General features: G+C 43.9%; 1 protein-coding gene across 1 annotated transcript in view; it reads left to right on the top strand.

Moving 5' to 3' along the window:
• LOC124711850 (serine/arginine-rich splicing factor 1A) overlaps window positions 1-17,176 on the top strand; it is an 82,271-nt gene that overhangs the window by 36,051 nt on the left and 29,044 nt on the right. The window contains exon 2 of the mRNA XM_047242076.1: window positions 3,434-3,627. Coding sequence (XP_047098032.1) covers window positions 3,434-3,627 — 194 coding nt within the window. The remainder of the gene's footprint in view (window positions 1-3,433; window positions 3,628-17,176) is intronic.

The following is a 17,176-nucleotide window of genomic DNA, read 5'->3' as shown; positions in this document are numbered from 1 at the left end:
TCCCGCACGCTTCGCAAAGTTATGCACTTTAGTGCAGTGGTTAGTGTATTAACTTACTGTTTTGAAGGTTGTAGGTTTGAATTTTGTCGATGCCCAGAAATTTTTTTCTTTCTAAATATAATCAGAAGAGTTTATCATTTTTACACAAGTAATTGATTTAAATGTTTTTTAATTTTGTGCCACATAAGTTTAATCATTTGACTTCATTTAGTCTTATTTTTCTACCTACCATTTCTCTTTCGTCGGGAATCTGCCTGTGTCATCTATTATCCGGGGGAGGGGGGGGGGGGGGAGTGGCAATGAAGACTGCTCATTGGTTGGTAACATGGCAGTTCATGGAGCCAGTGAGAGGATAGTTTCAGGTAAACTTCTGGTGTTTACTCGTAGAGGTTAGCTTTAATAGCCATGAAAAACGAGATTGCTATTGTAGTTCTCAACAGATTGTTGACCACTGCTTTCTCAGATACATTACACATTTCAAGGTAGTGGTTAGCCTAGTACATAAGTTTAAATTCAGGGCTACAAAACAAATCTAATGCCGCAATTTAGTCTTCGGTAACTTAAAATCCGCTGTCAGTGGAGCATGTCACTTTTCTAACATAGCTTCCACTTCAAAAATTGCTGTGTGTTACACATTAGCAGCATTTGTGAAGTGAGTTGCTGTGTTTGTGTGTTATGTATAACCGAGCGCGGTAACTGTTGGCCGATGTGGCAACACTGTAGTGGCAAGTGACAGATATCATCTATCAACTAATTGTAAACAAGCTATAATGTAGTCTTTTGTTGTTGGTAGTTTGGGGAAACGCTGATTCTCTCTACCTTTTCTGGCATGAATTTAATGACATTACTCATAATTTCGCATACTTGACTGTATTACTGTCTGTGAAGTGTAGCCTTCTTCAGAAGTGAAGTTTATATGATAAACAGTTTACATAAAAAAACTACAAGCTTTGAAATGTGCTGCTACAGAACAATGCTGAAGATTAGGATGGTAGATTGAATAAATAATGATGTGGCACTGAATCAAATTGTGGGTAAAAACAATCACATGTTGACTAAAAGGAGATTGTTACCTCAGACAAATCCTGAGGCATCAGGAATTCGTCTTATTAGATAATGTAGATAAGCTTATAGGGTAAGAATTTTGTAGGGAGACAGGCTTGAATACTGTAAGCAAGTTCAAATTGATTTCGGTTGCGGTAGCTTTGCAGAGATGTGGTGGCCTGCACAGGATAGACCAGCTTGGCAAGCTGTATCAGACAAATCTTTGGACTGAAGACTGCAGCAGTAGTAACAGTTGTCCCTACACAACCTGTTCTTGAAGAGTGCCAAACCAGGCTGTGTAGGATTGAGTTAACATTAGTGAACATTTATGTCTAGTTGGTGATATCTGATAAGCAACTGAAGGGGCTGGGGGCTGCCCATTTGGAAAAGGGAGGTTGACTTGCTCGTTGTGTCTAGAGTTTAGGTTGCACGAGATATGGTGGCCAATGCACAGTGACCAGGATTCGTCCAAAGAGCTGGGCGAGTCCACTCATTTGTTCAGAATGGTAGGCTGACAAGCATTTGTCACCATTCGGCTGGTCAGCACTGACAGAATCGTTGCAAACGCTTTGCAATTTTTCTCATATGATTTTACAGAAAATATTCAGTAAAAAGAAATTCACTTTTCCTTTACTTGTAGCTTTGTATGTCAGGTTCCCTATGATGTGCCCATAATTTCGTTAATGGTCATAGTTACCGGGATATTTACATAAAAGTAAGACACTGTGCGAAATTTGAAAAAGTTGGCAATGAAGAATAGGGGTCGTTATGATTGTTTGTCTGGTGCATATTACACTGTGTGTTTTGCATATGAAATTTAGCTAACATACTGAATTTTTCTTTGTACGTGGTTGGAGGTCTGTATCTGTCATCAGTCTCGAGAAAATTGATCTGATTTAATGCACTCGTTTGCAATCACACCCTGCCAGCGATAAAGCCAGAGTGAAATGTCCACTTCATTCTTCATATTTCATAAATGGTTGCAGAGATTGAAATGAGATTTTGGAAAAGGATGGCACACAAAGAGGACAGTATTCTGCCACATTGTTACTATGCAAAGCTTCATTGTCTACCATTTTATTCCAATAACAACAGATTTTTTCGATGAAAGAATATAATTTCTGAGAGCTGTCAATAGCTGGTGAAACGAGAAATGCTATGGGTTTTGGAACAACATAAGCGAAGTCATTACATGGTTATTTTGTACAGAGGATCTGCTTTTTCATAAGATGCTGACCTTACTTTTCCTCAGTTCCTCACCTAATAAACTATTGTTTCAGAATTACCTCACAGTTGCGTCTGCACAACATGTTAGTGCGGTGAGACAGTGTAAACTCCACTTAGTTTTGGCAAAAGAAGCAAATTTTAACATGGCAACAATAGAAATGCATAGGTTTTGCTGTGAAAATTCTCTGCTGGTGATTCTTCTCTGAAAGTCACAAGTGGTTGACAATCCAGGCGAAAATAAATCGCTGCATTTTCAGTGGAATTTTTTTTAGAGACTAACCAAAGAAGAGGTGACAGATCTTTCTGAATGGTCAGAATGCAAGTGTGGGCATGGAGGTTCCCTGCTTAATATTTACAAAAAATTTGAGTACAGGCTTCAGTTTTTAACGGCACTTCCCCTCAGCCTTTCCCCTACAGCACTCAGAGTGGATCCCCCCCTGTGCCCTGCTGCCACCGGTCTTCCCACACTTCCCCAGCCGACAGTACATCTAGCGGCCACGGCATTTTGCGCACACCATATCTATGTATGGCACACTTCCCCAGCCGACAGTACATCTAGCGGCCACGGCATTTTGCGCACACCATATCTGTGTATGGCACATAAACAATGTTTAAATTTTTCATAGTAGCTGACACTTGTATATATCTGTTAACTGTAGGTAGTTGTGGCATTAAGGGGGCTTATGCTGCAAAGTTGTCAGTGTTGGCAAACCATGACAATGTTGAAATTGTACTCTTTCCTCAGTGTGTGATGGCTGCTCGCTCGGTCTGTTCATGGAAGTACACAGCTTAATCTACAGTATGAGCTAGAAAATGACTTCATATTTTTTACAATGTTAAAGCTTAAGGTAATTTGGTTTAAGGATTGGTCCAGCATAACAATTACATGCCTTTAAGGTGCCAGTCTAACAGTTAATCAGCTCAGCTGTCAAGTCATTTCAGGATTGTCACTGGCCTGAATGAAAGAAAGTGGGTTGCCAGGTAAAAATTACATGCCGAAAATGTACCAGAAGAGATCTGTACTTTTTGAGAGTTCAGTTTTGGCACTATTTCAAATTGAAACCATATTATTTTAACTTTTTTGTTTGTTGTCTCATTTTTCATTCTTTTGTGTTCATTAGTTATTGTCATATTTTCAGGCTAATGTTTTTTCACTGTTCAGGGATGCTGAGGATGCAGTCCACGCAAGGGATGGTTATGATTATGACGGATACCGTCTGAGAGTAGAATTTCCCCGTGGTGGTGGTCCTGGGACTTTCCGTGGCAATGGTCGAGGCGGTGGTGGAATGGGTGAGAGAGGTGGCCGTGGGCGAGGGCCTCCAGCTCGCAGATCGCAGTACAGAGTTCTTGTTACAGGTATTGGCTACATGAAGTATACTGTTTTATAGATTGACTGGGTTAATTTTGTTTGTTTGTTAATTTTTTTACTTTGTTTTGTGTAGATGCATTTTTGTGAGTGTAACAGTACTAGGGTATCTACAGGTCAGCAAAGTTGGGAAAGTAGTGAAAATGAACAGATGGTTATGACATTAGTGAAAAGTCAATGAAATTGAGTGGGAATCCATGAATTTTGTGTTGTGTGTCAGTCAAGTGCTGTTCTAGAAGGGGGTAGCAAGTTAGTACTACCCACAAAACTGCTGTATCCAGCAGTCCATTTAACAGAACTCTCAAGTCTTTATCTGTAGGGGACTTCTGTATCCACCTGTGTGATCCGTGTTGGCAAAGCCTCTGCTACTGCAGTTGCAACCTTCTCATACTTAAGTTAGGCATTCACTAAGAATGCGACTTGAAGGGGGTCATTTGTATTTATTCCAGGATGAAAGGTTTACCTCGCTTAATTAAAATGGACTTTGCGGTTATGTACATTGTTTTGTTCTTAAGTGGGTGAAAGTTTGAACCTCAGTTCCTCCACCCCTTCCACTAATCACCCACTGATCATCTACGTGCAGTGCTGTTAACAGGTTTCTGTATATATATATATTCTTTTAGAAACCTGTTGTTAATGGCCTTATTTTTAGTTTGATACTTAAAATTGAAGTAGTGGACTCGTAAATTTTTAAAGATGCCTGGAAAATGCAGGTGCAAAGACAAGTGGCTTCACTAGGACAACTCGGAAGACTTGGAGAGTGTCTGTTTGACCAATAGAAAGTAATAACTTTAAAGCAAGGTGTATTTTGTGCAAATGTGATATTGACATTAGTGCCAGTTGCATTTCATATATAAAAACACGTGAAAGAGGAAAGAGACATTCAGCATTGGTTCAGTAATTAGTTCCAGGGCAACCGAACAGGTTACCTTTTGCTGTAGTGGTGCCACACAGTCACAGGTTTCTTTTGAACAGAATGTGAATGGCAATAACAAATTAACATCACTTGGTCCTGCTACAACCTCAAGAACTTCGGTTGGAGTGTGTTCCAAAACAAACTCATTGAAACATTCTTTTGGTACTGATGAGACAGTAAAATCCGAAATTATACGAGCTATTAATATCATCATGCATCATTCTTCAGTACGAAATTCTGGAAACTCAAGGCATATTCCAAATTATGTTTCCCAACAGCATGATTGTCAAAACAATCTAGTGACACAAGGTTAATTTGTCATTCTTATGGACTTGGTCCTTTATTTCCTTTATACCTACGACGCCTCAATTTTTTGTTGAACATCTTGAGGGTAAGTTTGGGGAAGGGACAACACTGTCAAAGATGAGAAGCAGTGCAGTCTTGATTCAGACAGCTTCTCAGCCCAATCCCGAGCGTTACTCGATTGTGACTGGCTGGGTGATATTCCTGTTTGTCACTCCCCATAAAAGCCTCAACACGGTCCAGGGGATTATTTTCCATCACCACCTCCTCTTGCAGTCTGATGACGAGCTCTGTGCCAATCTAGAACGGCGGGGTGTTCATTTCATCCAGCGTGTGTACGGGGGCACAAAAACAGCAGGTTTCTGCCAATACCTTCATCTTGGCCTTTGAGGGTGATTCTTTGCCTGAAAAGGTCAAGGTGATAGTGTACTGCTGTGACGTTAAACCATACATCCCTCCCCCTATGCGGTGCTGTAAGGGATGGAATTTCGGGCACGTGTCTTCGTGCTGCACTTCCAATGCCACATATCGAGACTGCGGATGTCCACTGCATCCAGATACTCCCTGTGCGCCTCCTCCCACTTGTATTAACTGCGGAGAGCAGCACTCCCCATACTTGCCAGACTGCACAGTACTCCAAAAGGAGCGGAAAATCTTGGAGTACAAGACCCTGGACCAGTTGACTTACCAAGAGGCTAAACGTAAATTTGAATGATTACATCCCGTTCAGTTGACATTAATGTGTGCTGCAGCTGCATTACCATTGTCATCACTAGCACCAGTCGTACCACACTCTGTGCTACGAACAGTGGGCCCTATGAGCCTCCAAAATACACCTGCCCCCTTGGTGGTAGGGGGCAAATCTCCTTACGTTGCTCCCAAAGTACCTGCTTCAGGAGCAAGGCCCTCCAAATGCAGGGGAAATCAGTCCCCTCCTCCCAGCCCAGAAGCAACAGCCTCCTCCGGCTCCTCTCGTGTGGAAGGGGTCCCTTGGGACCCTCTCTTCCAAGGTTTCCACTATGTTACAGTGGACACTCACCAGTGACTAAAGGAGCCAAAAGCTGCTGAATGAAGAGATTCCCGGTCTTCCGCTGTGCCTGAAGCTACCTCAGAGAAGTCTTCCCAGCAAGCCCCCAAAGAGAAGCAAGAGGGCAAGCAAACAGTGTGTCTGCTAAGAAAGGGGTCCCTTCAGTGGCCCCAACAGCAGCACTACCTACCAATTCCGTATCTGTGTATGTGATGTAGATCTCAGCGTCCCCTGAGGACCTGGACCTCACTGACACCTCATCCACAATAGGAATGGGTACAAATACTCAGTCGGTGGCAGGAGGTGACCCTGAGGTGTAACCTGCCTTCTTGCTTGCTTCATACTTTCCCCAGCCTCATGAAAATGTCATCCTCCAGTGGGATAGTGACGGTTTTTTCCACCTCCTGGCTGAGCCAAGGCAACTGTTGAGCTTTACACCTGCTTTCTCCATTGCTCTCCAGGAAACCTGGTTCCTGGCTATGCAGACCCCTGCCCTTCCTCCAGATGGTGCAGTATCCCTGAACGCATTGGCTGCCCCGATTCATTGACTCACTAAACCTTGGGTGGCAACATGCTTACCGGCCGAGGTAGTGATATCGAAACTTTCCTGTCTCAACTTGAACTCTGCCTCTTAAATACTGGGGCCCCCACACATTTCAGTGTGGCTCGTGACACTTAGTCGGCCATTGATTTATCCCTCAGCAGCCCAGGACTTCCTCCCGTCTTCCACTGGAGAGCCCACGATGACTTGTGTGGTAGTGACCACTTTCCAATCTTCCTTTCACTCCCCCGTTTGTCTACCAAGAGGCTTTAAACAAGGCAGACTGGGAAGCTTTCACCTCTGTTGTCACTGTTGTATCCCCCCGCACATGGTATCATCGATGTGGTAGTTGAACAGCTCACTAGGACGATCATTTCTGCGGCGGAAAACATGATCCCTTGTTCTTTAGGGTGCCCCTGACGAAAGTCAGTACCTTGGTGGTTGCTGTAAATCTCTGAGGCCATTAAGGAAAGGTTTACTATCTTTGGCCCGAAAAAAATCATGTTCTTTGAGAATATTTTTCTCGGGATGTTATAGATATCAGTATCAAATGTGGTCAAAATGTTTGTTGATATTTCCTCTACAAACTGGATGTGTCGAAGAGCAAAGGCGGAAGTGCCGCCGGAACAATACAAAATTTCGATGTAGACCTCCACGCACAGTATGCCACAGGTCAGCCGGCTCGTCTTAAATCAAAATTGAGTCGATGTTAGCGAAGTATATAAGATTCTTTAGGAGTTGTACCTCGCTTAAGCTATTGGTAACATAGGAAATGAAATGGCGGCCATTTGGGGGGGGGGGGGGGGGGGTTGTCATTGATTTTTCGACTTCGTTGTCAAAGTAAAAATATTTATATTTGATGGATTGGAATAAAATTGGAACAACTTCCAGACAATTTAGTTAACTTCGTTGGAAACAAAGAATCATGCCAATCGGTTCAGCTGATTTGAAGTTACCATACTGCGTGATATAAAAAAAGTAATTTCGAGAAAAACGCATTTGAAGTTTTGACTACATGTAAATGCAATATATTGCAATTTACGTTCAGTCTGCTATCCCGGGTCCATAAAATAATCCTTCCTCTTCCTCATAGAGGGCATTCTGCTTGATCTGGGCCATCCTGCGCTGCTCCAGAGCCGCTCGTACGGCTGGTGACAGGCGGTTTTCGGCCTCTTGAATCTGGTGGTAGTCCAAATGCATGGCGAACTGCGTCGAATAGTGTCCCAGGGTGACGTAAATCGTTGTCATGGTCTTCTGAATTGCTGAATACCCTTTGTTGAAGCTGCTCACTGCCAGGAGAGTCGCAATCTCCAGTCTTCACACCAGAATGCAAATGCTTGGGGGCAAACTTCCAAACACACGCGTTCAAACTTTAGTTTGAGTTTTCTGTGTTTCCTCCCAAGCACCGGTATAATAACTCGTCCTCCGAAAGCGCCTCGTAGATCGGATGAATCACTTTTTGAACTACTTTAGAGAGTGGCTGGTCGTGTTGATATTTGTCCAGATGTCCGGTAGCCTCTGCAATGTGCCACTTGCACCAACTAGTTTCCCAGCTGGACAATTTGGGTGTTGTGTGTGGTCATCTGTCGACCACTTGTGGAAATATGTTGCCCAAAGTGCCTTCTTCATCTGTTCCACTGAATTGGAATGCCGTCGGATTGCCGAGCTATAGTATGTTGTAAGCTCCTTGATCACTTTATCAGTAAGCTTCCCTTGTCCTTTTCCTCCGATGCCTTTGTTTTGTCTCTTCGCATTTCTACGCCGTGTGCACATTCTTTTCTCTACGTGTCTTACGCGTTCTTTCTTCTCGATGATCACTTCTGGGTACTGGTTCAAATCAATGAGGCCTTTGAAAGTTTTTGTATTGCTGTCCTCAATATAGTACTTGTACTTTACGCCGAATAACTCTTCCGAACGACAAAACATCTCCTTCACGGCGTCGACCTCCATTTTGCCTGCACTTCCGGAATGATTCGCGCTGCATTGTTCTTCATGAGACTCTTACTATTTTTCAAACTCCTTGGGATCTAGTGACGCTCTCTTATCACAACTACTCTGACAGAACGATGACTTTTCTTGACAATCTAATACTTTTTTGGAATATTTGCCGATAAGCGAAGTTATTCCGAACAACGAGGAAAAGCCACGCTTCTTCCATGATCCATCGCCTGAGAATGATAAATGCGTTTGTTCCTTACCCATCTGTCCATTTAGTTCAACTTCCTCAGATACTGCTCTCGTTCAAAAAACCTCAAATATAACCTTCGCAGTAACGTAAACATTTTCTGGGCAACTGTAGTACAGAGTAGTAGAGAAGCCAACTGATATATCCGTGAGCCAACAAAAATTCACGCTGTGCATACCTTGTCCTAACAGACACGTAACGAACGTAAGGCGACTATTAACTTCATATGACTCGTTCACCATTGGAGATGATTTGACATGACCTACGGGACACTTGCATTTTATGGTCAGCTTGAAATCAAGGACTCGTTCACTGGTCTGGGTGAATTTGATGTCGTCGTTGCAAATCTTGCACTTTAATATTGTTGATAAAAGTTGAAGACTGCCAAAAAGTCCAGTGTCGCGTAAGAAAATCCAGGATCAGTCTCATTGTCATCGTAGTCAGTGAATTTCAGCTTTTTTTGCAGATGTGCTCGTGAATGTAGTCTCATGCTCAGCCGTGTGCTGGTTCCTGTTGAATTTCCTCGGCCTCTCAATTGAGCGATGGTCTCTCCCGGGTTTTTGCGGCATTTGCCTCATTGTTTACACGCCAGGAACACAGACTAAACTGATCCAAGAAGTGAATCTTACGTAGGAATCTATATCGCAATATTTACAATATTAATGGTCGGTAAATGAAGTAGACACGCAGCGCCATCTATCGATCGTTCAAGTGGTTTTAGTCATGGGCAAGCACATAGAATAATTTTTCGCGGCTATAAAGTTGAAATTCCCAAGAAAACTGGTGCATGAAAAAGGCCGCGAATAACAAACATTTCCATTCCGGTGCATGAAAAAGGCCGCGAATAACAAACATTTCCATTCCGTATTCGGAAAAACCGTTTCGGGGGTGGATTCTAACCACTTTTATGCATCCAAAAACTCAAATTAAAAAAATTACGTGGTTTGAACCAAAAGATAGTAAACCTCACCTTAAAGAGCATCGGCGAGCTCTACAGCAACTTAAGCGGCACCCTACCCTAGAGCAACTAATAGCTTTTAAACGACTCCGTGTTCACATTCTCCAGCTCATAAAACGATGGAAACAGGAGTGTTGGGAGAGGTACGTGTCGACCATTGGGTGCCATTATTCACCTTCCCAAGCCTGGGCAATCAGACATGGTTTTTGTGTACCAGACCCCAACAGGTGTTCCCAGTTTTAGCATAAATTGCGTGTTATCTACCGACGCAAATGCAATTGCCGTCCACTTTGCTGAGCAGTATGCTCGAGCCTCCGCGTCAAAGAATTATCCCCCAGCATTTTGCACCCTCAAATGATGGATGGAAAGGAAAGCCCTCTCGTACACTCAACTTCACAGTGAACCCTGTAATGCTCCATTTATTGAATGGGAGCTCCTCAGCGTCCTTGCACATTTCCCATACGCAGCTCCTGGGCCAGATCAAATCCACAGTCAGATGATCAAACCTCTCTTATCTGAATACAAGTGACATCTCCTCGTCATCCGCAACTGGATCTGGTGCGATGGTGTCCTTCCATCGCAATGGCGAGAGCACTATTATTCCAGTGCTCAAACCTGGTAAAAACCCACTTAATGTGGATAGCTACCAGCCCATCAGCCTCACCAACATTCTTTGTAAGCTGTTATAATGTATGGAAAGTCGGTGGTTGTGTTGGGTCCTGTAGTCACGTGGCCTATTGGCTCCATGCCAGGATGGTTTCCGTCAGGGCTGCTCTTCCATTGATAATGTAGTTTCCTTAGAGTCTGTCATCCGAACAGCCTTTTCCAGATGGCAACACCTGGTTGCCACCTTTTTGGTTTACGAAAACCTTAAGACACGGCCTGGTGACATCATATCCTTGCCACAATATATGAGTGGGGTCTCTGGGGCCTGCTCCCAATTTTTTTTCCAAAGTTTCCTATTGCAATGGAATCCCAGGAAATGAATTTGCTGGCAGGCTAGCCAAACAGGCTACAAAGAAACCTCCCCCAGAGATCGGCATCCCTTCAACTGACCTGCGATCATTATTATGCTCTAAGGTTTTTCAGCTTTGGGAGACGGAATGGCATAATCTCAGTACGTGTCCTTAAGGAGAATACGAATGTGTGGAAGACCTCCATGCGGTCCTCTTGGAGGGACTCTGTGGTTCTCTGCTGGGTCCGCATTAGCCATACGTGGCTAACACACAGTTACCTCCTCTGTTGCGAGGACCCACCTCGATGTCACTGTGGCTCACATACGACTGTCGTCCACGTTTTGCTGGACTGCCCACTTTTATCCACTCTGCGGTGAACTTTTAATCTTCGCAACACGCTACCTTCAGTGTTGGGCAACAATGCCTCAACAGCAGATTTAGTTTTTACATTTTATTCGTGAGGGTTTTTTTATTTATCGTACCACCTAAGGGTGGACATTTAGCCTTCTCCCTGAGGTCACTACCCTCCCTCCTTTTTCTGTCGCACTTTCTTTTGCATTTGTTAGTATTGGTGGTCGTCTTTTCCCTACATGTGGTCATCTTGCCTTGGGGTATAATGGGACCAAACTATAGGGTCATCAGTCCCTTTTTCCTGGTGCACGCAAGGCTCAAAGTACAAAAACACCCAACACCACACCTAAAAATAAAACGAATGGAACGAACAGAAAACATGGAAAACATACACAACAGGGAAAAGCAGAAGAAGGTATTAAAAACCGTACAGCGTATGGTCAGGGCTGGCTGATCACAATAATAAAGGAGGATGAGCCACCCACTCTGCAACACATTAAATGTCCACCCCAAAAAAACTAGTGTGGTTTCTCCTGAGGGTGCCTGATTTATTATCCAGTGTGCTTATATAGCTAGACTTTTTTGCACAGAGTACCCAAGACTGTTCCACGAGTACATACTCTTTCCCAGGGATGAAACATTGTCTCATTTCCAATCTCATCATTTTATTTCATTCCATTTGAAATGACATTAGCTGCCATATGAAATAGTGGGTTCAAGTTTTCCTGGTAAATATATTGCCCCAGCATTTTTTGTGGGAACATTATTTCTTATTTTCAAATGTAAATGAGAAACAGGCACTACAGTTGGGTTAAGCATGTAAAGGCATGTAAAGGCTCACTGCTTTCACCATTTGTTCACAATGTAAGATGCATTTGTGGTTTGTCTGAGTGTCTAGCCATGTTGTGACCAATTTTTTGGAAAGTGAGCACATCACATTCATAATTGAGCTGGTTGTTAAAATCGCTTGGTCTTAGCAGCTGTAATTTATTAGAAAGCTTTCATACGGTTTCTGTTTGTAACAAGTATGAATTCCTTATCTCTGGTTCACAGCAAATTTTGAGATATAAGATAATTATTTAACAATCTGGTAAACTGTGCATAATTTCCTGTTTAATATCCAGTATGATGACGATTACAGTGGGATTCTTCAGTCGCTCCTAGTCGTCATCACATCCAGTGCTGGTACTGCTGATCACTCAAACGGCACATCTTGTGCACTGGCTGTTATATAAATACTGTTTGGCCCTGTACATAGGTATGAGTACCACCAAGTTATTAGTTAGGTTGGGCATAGACAGGTTGTATACTAGTAATACACAGAATCCTGCTGTAGAGCATGGTCTACAACGTGACAATCATGATCCTGGTCACTGTTTACACACATTCCATCAGGATCTCCCTACAGAGACCGGTTTCTCATAACTCTGCGGATTGGAACTGGTGATGCAATATGCGCTTGGTTCTTGTTGTCCACCTGACCTGAAAGTGCATTAATTTCTGTGGTCTTTGCCTTTCAATAATTATTCTTTTCCTTCACTCCACTTTCATTTTCTGAACCGTCTGCTAACCCCCACCACACCGCCATGTTAAACAACATAGGTTTCTTTTCTTATAGACTCTTGCATGATGTTTTCTTCCCATAGGAGCTTACCACCACCACCACCACCACCACCACGACGATTTCTTTAGTAATATTTGCCTTGATTGTTACCCTATTTCCACCTTCAAAGTGCTCAGTTTCCAAATCTTGTCTGGTACGGGCACCAACAATTGGTCTTTCCTTCTCAACCCATCCAGTAAATCTCCTCTGACCCTGGTTTCTGGCAACTGTTTCATCACTCTCCCCATTTCCTAAACCTTTCCTGTTATGTAAGGCATGTCTTCTGATGCTGTTAACCAAAAATCTTGAAATGTATTTTATTGATTTACTTGAAATTTTTATATGGTACTCTAATGAATATTTGGGTGGATGTAAATATGTTTTTAATGTATGAGATATAAGCATACACTGAGGTGACAAAAGTCATGGGATACCGGGCCAGACGTGCTTTAGCCTGGCATACTGCAGCAACTTGATGTGGCATGGACTAAACAAGTCATTAAAAGTTCATTGCAGAAATAGTGAGTCAGGTTGCCTGTGTAGGTGTCCATAATTGCAAAAGTGTTGGTGGTGCAGGATTTTGTGCATGAAGTGACCTCTCGATTATGTCCCATAAATGTGGGGTGGGATTCAAGTCAGTTGATCTGGATGCCCAAATCATTTGCTCAAATTGTCCAGAATGTTCCTGTCCCTAATTATAGTGGCCTGGTGACATAGTGTACTGTCATCCACGAAAATTGGCTGTAAATGCAGGTGGGTACAGCTTTATCTACATCCCATAATGTTTTCGACACAACACATTTGGTTTCACAAGGTTTACTTCCATAAACGACCAACCACACTTAATGAATTTGTCATGGCTGGTCCATATCCTAATTATATAATGTAAGTCTCATTTACCAGGTATGCACAGACTATACCTTCTAATTATATGACAATAGTCACTGTGCATTATAACCTAACCAACCTACAACAGCCTCACTCAGATGAATGATACGTGTGGCACTTAAAAGTTAATCATCAATCAGTGTTAATTGTCCTACTTTCCTGTCAGTCTTCTTATTCACGACAACACTTCTGTGCACCCTTACAGTACGCTGTTTTGACTGCCATGGGCTCCATGCTCAAAATCTCTGAATGGATTGAAAAAAGGCTTCAGACCCAGAACTTATGCATAATTTTCATAATTTACAGTTGGAAGTTTACATCTCAAATTAATTAAATAGTGCAGAAAAATTGGTTTTTGGCTGAACTTGTAACAACGAGAGTTTCGACTGAAATAACCCTTCGTGATGATGAAACTGCAAAAATGGCTAAATAAACGAAGTGTTAATTACTCAAACTATTTGAGCTCTGATGTTCCATATCATGTTCTGGAAATTAACTGCATGAATACTTAAGGGATTTATATGGTTTATATTCCTAACCTTATCAATAATATTGTAATTACATAACTATTATGAAAAGGCAAGTTGGTACCTACTGTATAGCGGAGATGCTGATTCGCAGGTAGGCACAACAAAAGGACAGTCACAAATAAAGCTTTCTGCTGGTCAACCGTCTCTTACCATTGTTTTTCCCTCTCTTTTACCTTCTCCTCTCATTCCTCTGCTTTGGTGTTCGACGTTCCTCTTTTTCTTCTTCCTTTATGTCTGACGTGCAACAGGTGACAGGGTAACGCACAGTTCCCAGCCCCGGGTCGACATACCCTCTGACACAGGCCAGGCTCAGGGAGGGGTGATTGCCTGAGCTACAACCTTCCCAAATTCCTGATTGGTTCTTCTGTCAGGTGTTCAGAAGGTATGAACAGTCACTTACGGCGGGTGCGCCCCCTTGTGAAGGTGGCCCCCAGTTCGAAGGAGCGCGCCATCGGAGACGCTGGCAATAGGGAATTTTCTTGCAACGAGTCAATCATCTTCAGTGTCAGTATCTATGAAACATAAACGTAATGAGGCGAATGATTCAAAGACCCTTCCCACTGCCAGTGCTGTGAAATCCTGCTCTCGTTTATGGAATGGCACTTTGCTTTTGAAAACTACATCCGATTCTCAAGAACAACTACTGCTTGCCCCCTCGCTTCTCCACAGCCACCCTGTTCATGTCGAGGCCCTTAGAATTTTGATTTTTCCCATAGCATTGGCTACTTGACAGTCTGAGGCCTAAATCAAGTTTTACCTCTGATCAGGGTGTCATTAATGTCCATCGAGTAATGAAAAAGGTAGATTTCTCCTTAGTGCCTACCCGCACTCTTTTTCTTACCTTTGATAGAGTGGTGCTTCTGTCAAAGATCAAAGCAGGCTATGAAATTATCACAGTCCGACTGTACATTCCGAACCTGATGTACTGCTGCCAGTGTCATCGTTTCAACCACACTAGAATGTCTTGTCAACACCCAGCCAAATGTGTAACCTGTGGCAGGGGTGTGCACAAGAGTGATTGCCCGCCTCCTTCTTCCCATTGTATCAACTGCAATGGTGGCCATGCCACCTCCTCTTGGGATTGTCGCGTGTATCATGATGAACTGGCTGTTCAAGAGATCCGGGTAAAGGGAAAAGTGCCTTAGCCAGTCGCTCGCAAGTTATTGGCTAGTTGCAAACCAAGCGTTCTCCTGTCTGGCACGTATAGGTCTGTTTTTGTCACTCCTTGCTCCATGATGGACATGGCCGCACAGACGTGTGACCTCCAATTCAGCTCTGAGGTTTTTAAATTGCTCAGTGTCAAGGTAACATTGTCATTCTACCATCCACCTGTGCAACAAGCCATCAAACTCTCGCTTCAAGGGGCGAAGCCACCAGCTTTACAACAGGTAGGCTGGAAAGGACTTTATACTCCCGTGAAGACTTCGTATTTCCCTTCAGCCAACCAACACCTGAGCCTTTCTCTATCTAGAAAGGCTCGAAGAAGTCCAGCAAAGGCAGACTGTCTTCTCCAACACCGACTTGAAGATCCTCTTTGACAGTGTCGCCATGTGATACCTTAGCCTGGCCGGCCTCTTGTCATTGGCCGCTGATGACAGAGTGCCCCATAAACCAACATCCGTGTCGCTGGTGCGCCCCGCCAGCCGTTTTTCAGCATTGGTCTCCACAGATCAACAGCACGAGCAGGCCGATGTTCCTGTGGACCCCATGGAGAAGGATCCTCCTGCTTCTGTGCCCTGTAGTAGCGACTCTACAGGCTGTCACTCGGCAGCTTTTAGCTCCTTTTAGCATAGCAGTGTTCTGCCTTCAGGAAAAGACATTGCGCCCTCACGACCGCGTAGAGCTTTCACATTTCTTCCTGGTTCGTTTTGACCTTCCCCCTGAGGTTGACATCCCATCTCATGAGGCTTCATGCTGCTCATATGGGATGACGTTCATAGTCAATCCATCTCCCTGACTACTCATCTTCAAGCTGTTGCAGTTCGCCTTTTCCTTCCCCACCTGACATTTTCCCTCTGTACCATTCATGTCCCTCCATCATTCGATGTCACCAGGTCAGCCTTCCTTCAGCTTATTGGGCAGCTACCTCCCCCATTTTTGTTACTCGGTGACTTTAATGCGCATCATCACCTTTAGGGTTCTCCGAGGACCTGTCGGAGAGGTGCCCTCTTGGCTGATCGTCGTACCCACCTTAACCCCTTCTGCCTTTACACTGGAACACCCACTTGCCTTTCCGACTCCTCGCACACCTATTCCCATTTGGACCTATCCTCCTGCACTGTCCACCTTGCCGATCAACTTGAGTGGTCCGTTCTTTCTGACACTAGAGCGACCTGTTCCCGCACGCTGATCATTTGCTGACTCCTACCCCACCTGTGTGCACACCCAAAGGGCAGCTTACTAAGGCTGACTGTGTGCCCCATGGTTCTGCCCTGATCATCATCCTCTTTGCTATCTCCATTAACCCTATAATGGCTTGTCTGCTACTGGGTATCTCTGGCTCCCTTTTTGTTGGCAATTTTGCCATCTATTGCAGTTCTCTACGAATCTGTTTCACTGAACGGAGTCTTCAGTGATGTCTAGGTTGTCTTTACTCCTGGAGTATCAACAGTGGCTTTCACTTTTCCACTGACAAAACCCTCTGTATGAATTTCTGGCGGCACAGTTGGTTTCTCTGACTGTCTTTACATGTTGGCCTGTTGGTCTTCTGTTCATTGAAACTATGAAATTGCTAGGGCTCATGCTCGATTGGAAACTCTCTTGGTCCTCCCATGTGTCTTACCTGGCAGCCTGCTGTACACTATTCCTGAATGTCCTGTGTGTCCTCAACAGTACTTCCTGGGGTGCCGATCAAACCACCCTCCTCCATTTGTACCAGTCTCTAGTCCGTTCAAAACACGACTATGGGCACTTTGTTTATGCATCTGCACGTCCATCCCTCTTACGCCGTCTCAACACTATCCACCATCATGGCATCCAATTGGCCACTGGCACCTTTTATGCTAGCCCGGTTGGGAGTCTGTATGCTGAAGCTGCAGAACTACCACTGTCCTACTGCTGTGACTTTCTCCTCAGCAGGTATGCATCCACACGTGGCCACCCATCCGATGCCTCCTCCTTCGATGATTTCTTTCGTCAGTATGGGGCTCATTCCTGTTGTCTGTTACCTCCTTGAGTCCACTTTCAGCACTTCCTATGGTGGCTTAACTTCACACTACCTGCAACTTTCTGGGTGGGTGTGAACCCTTCACCATCTTGGCTTCGTGAAGTGGCCCTAGTTA

The sequence above is a fragment of the Schistocerca piceifrons genome, chromosome 8 (assembly GCF_021461385.2).
Source record: "Schistocerca piceifrons isolate TAMUIC-IGC-003096 chromosome 8, iqSchPice1.1, whole genome shotgun sequence".
NCBI classification, from domain to species: domain Eukaryota; kingdom Metazoa; phylum Arthropoda; class Insecta; order Orthoptera; family Acrididae; genus Schistocerca; species Schistocerca piceifrons.
The sequence above is the reverse complement of the archived record's forward strand: the minus strand, read 5'-3'. Positions and strand labels throughout refer to the sequence as shown.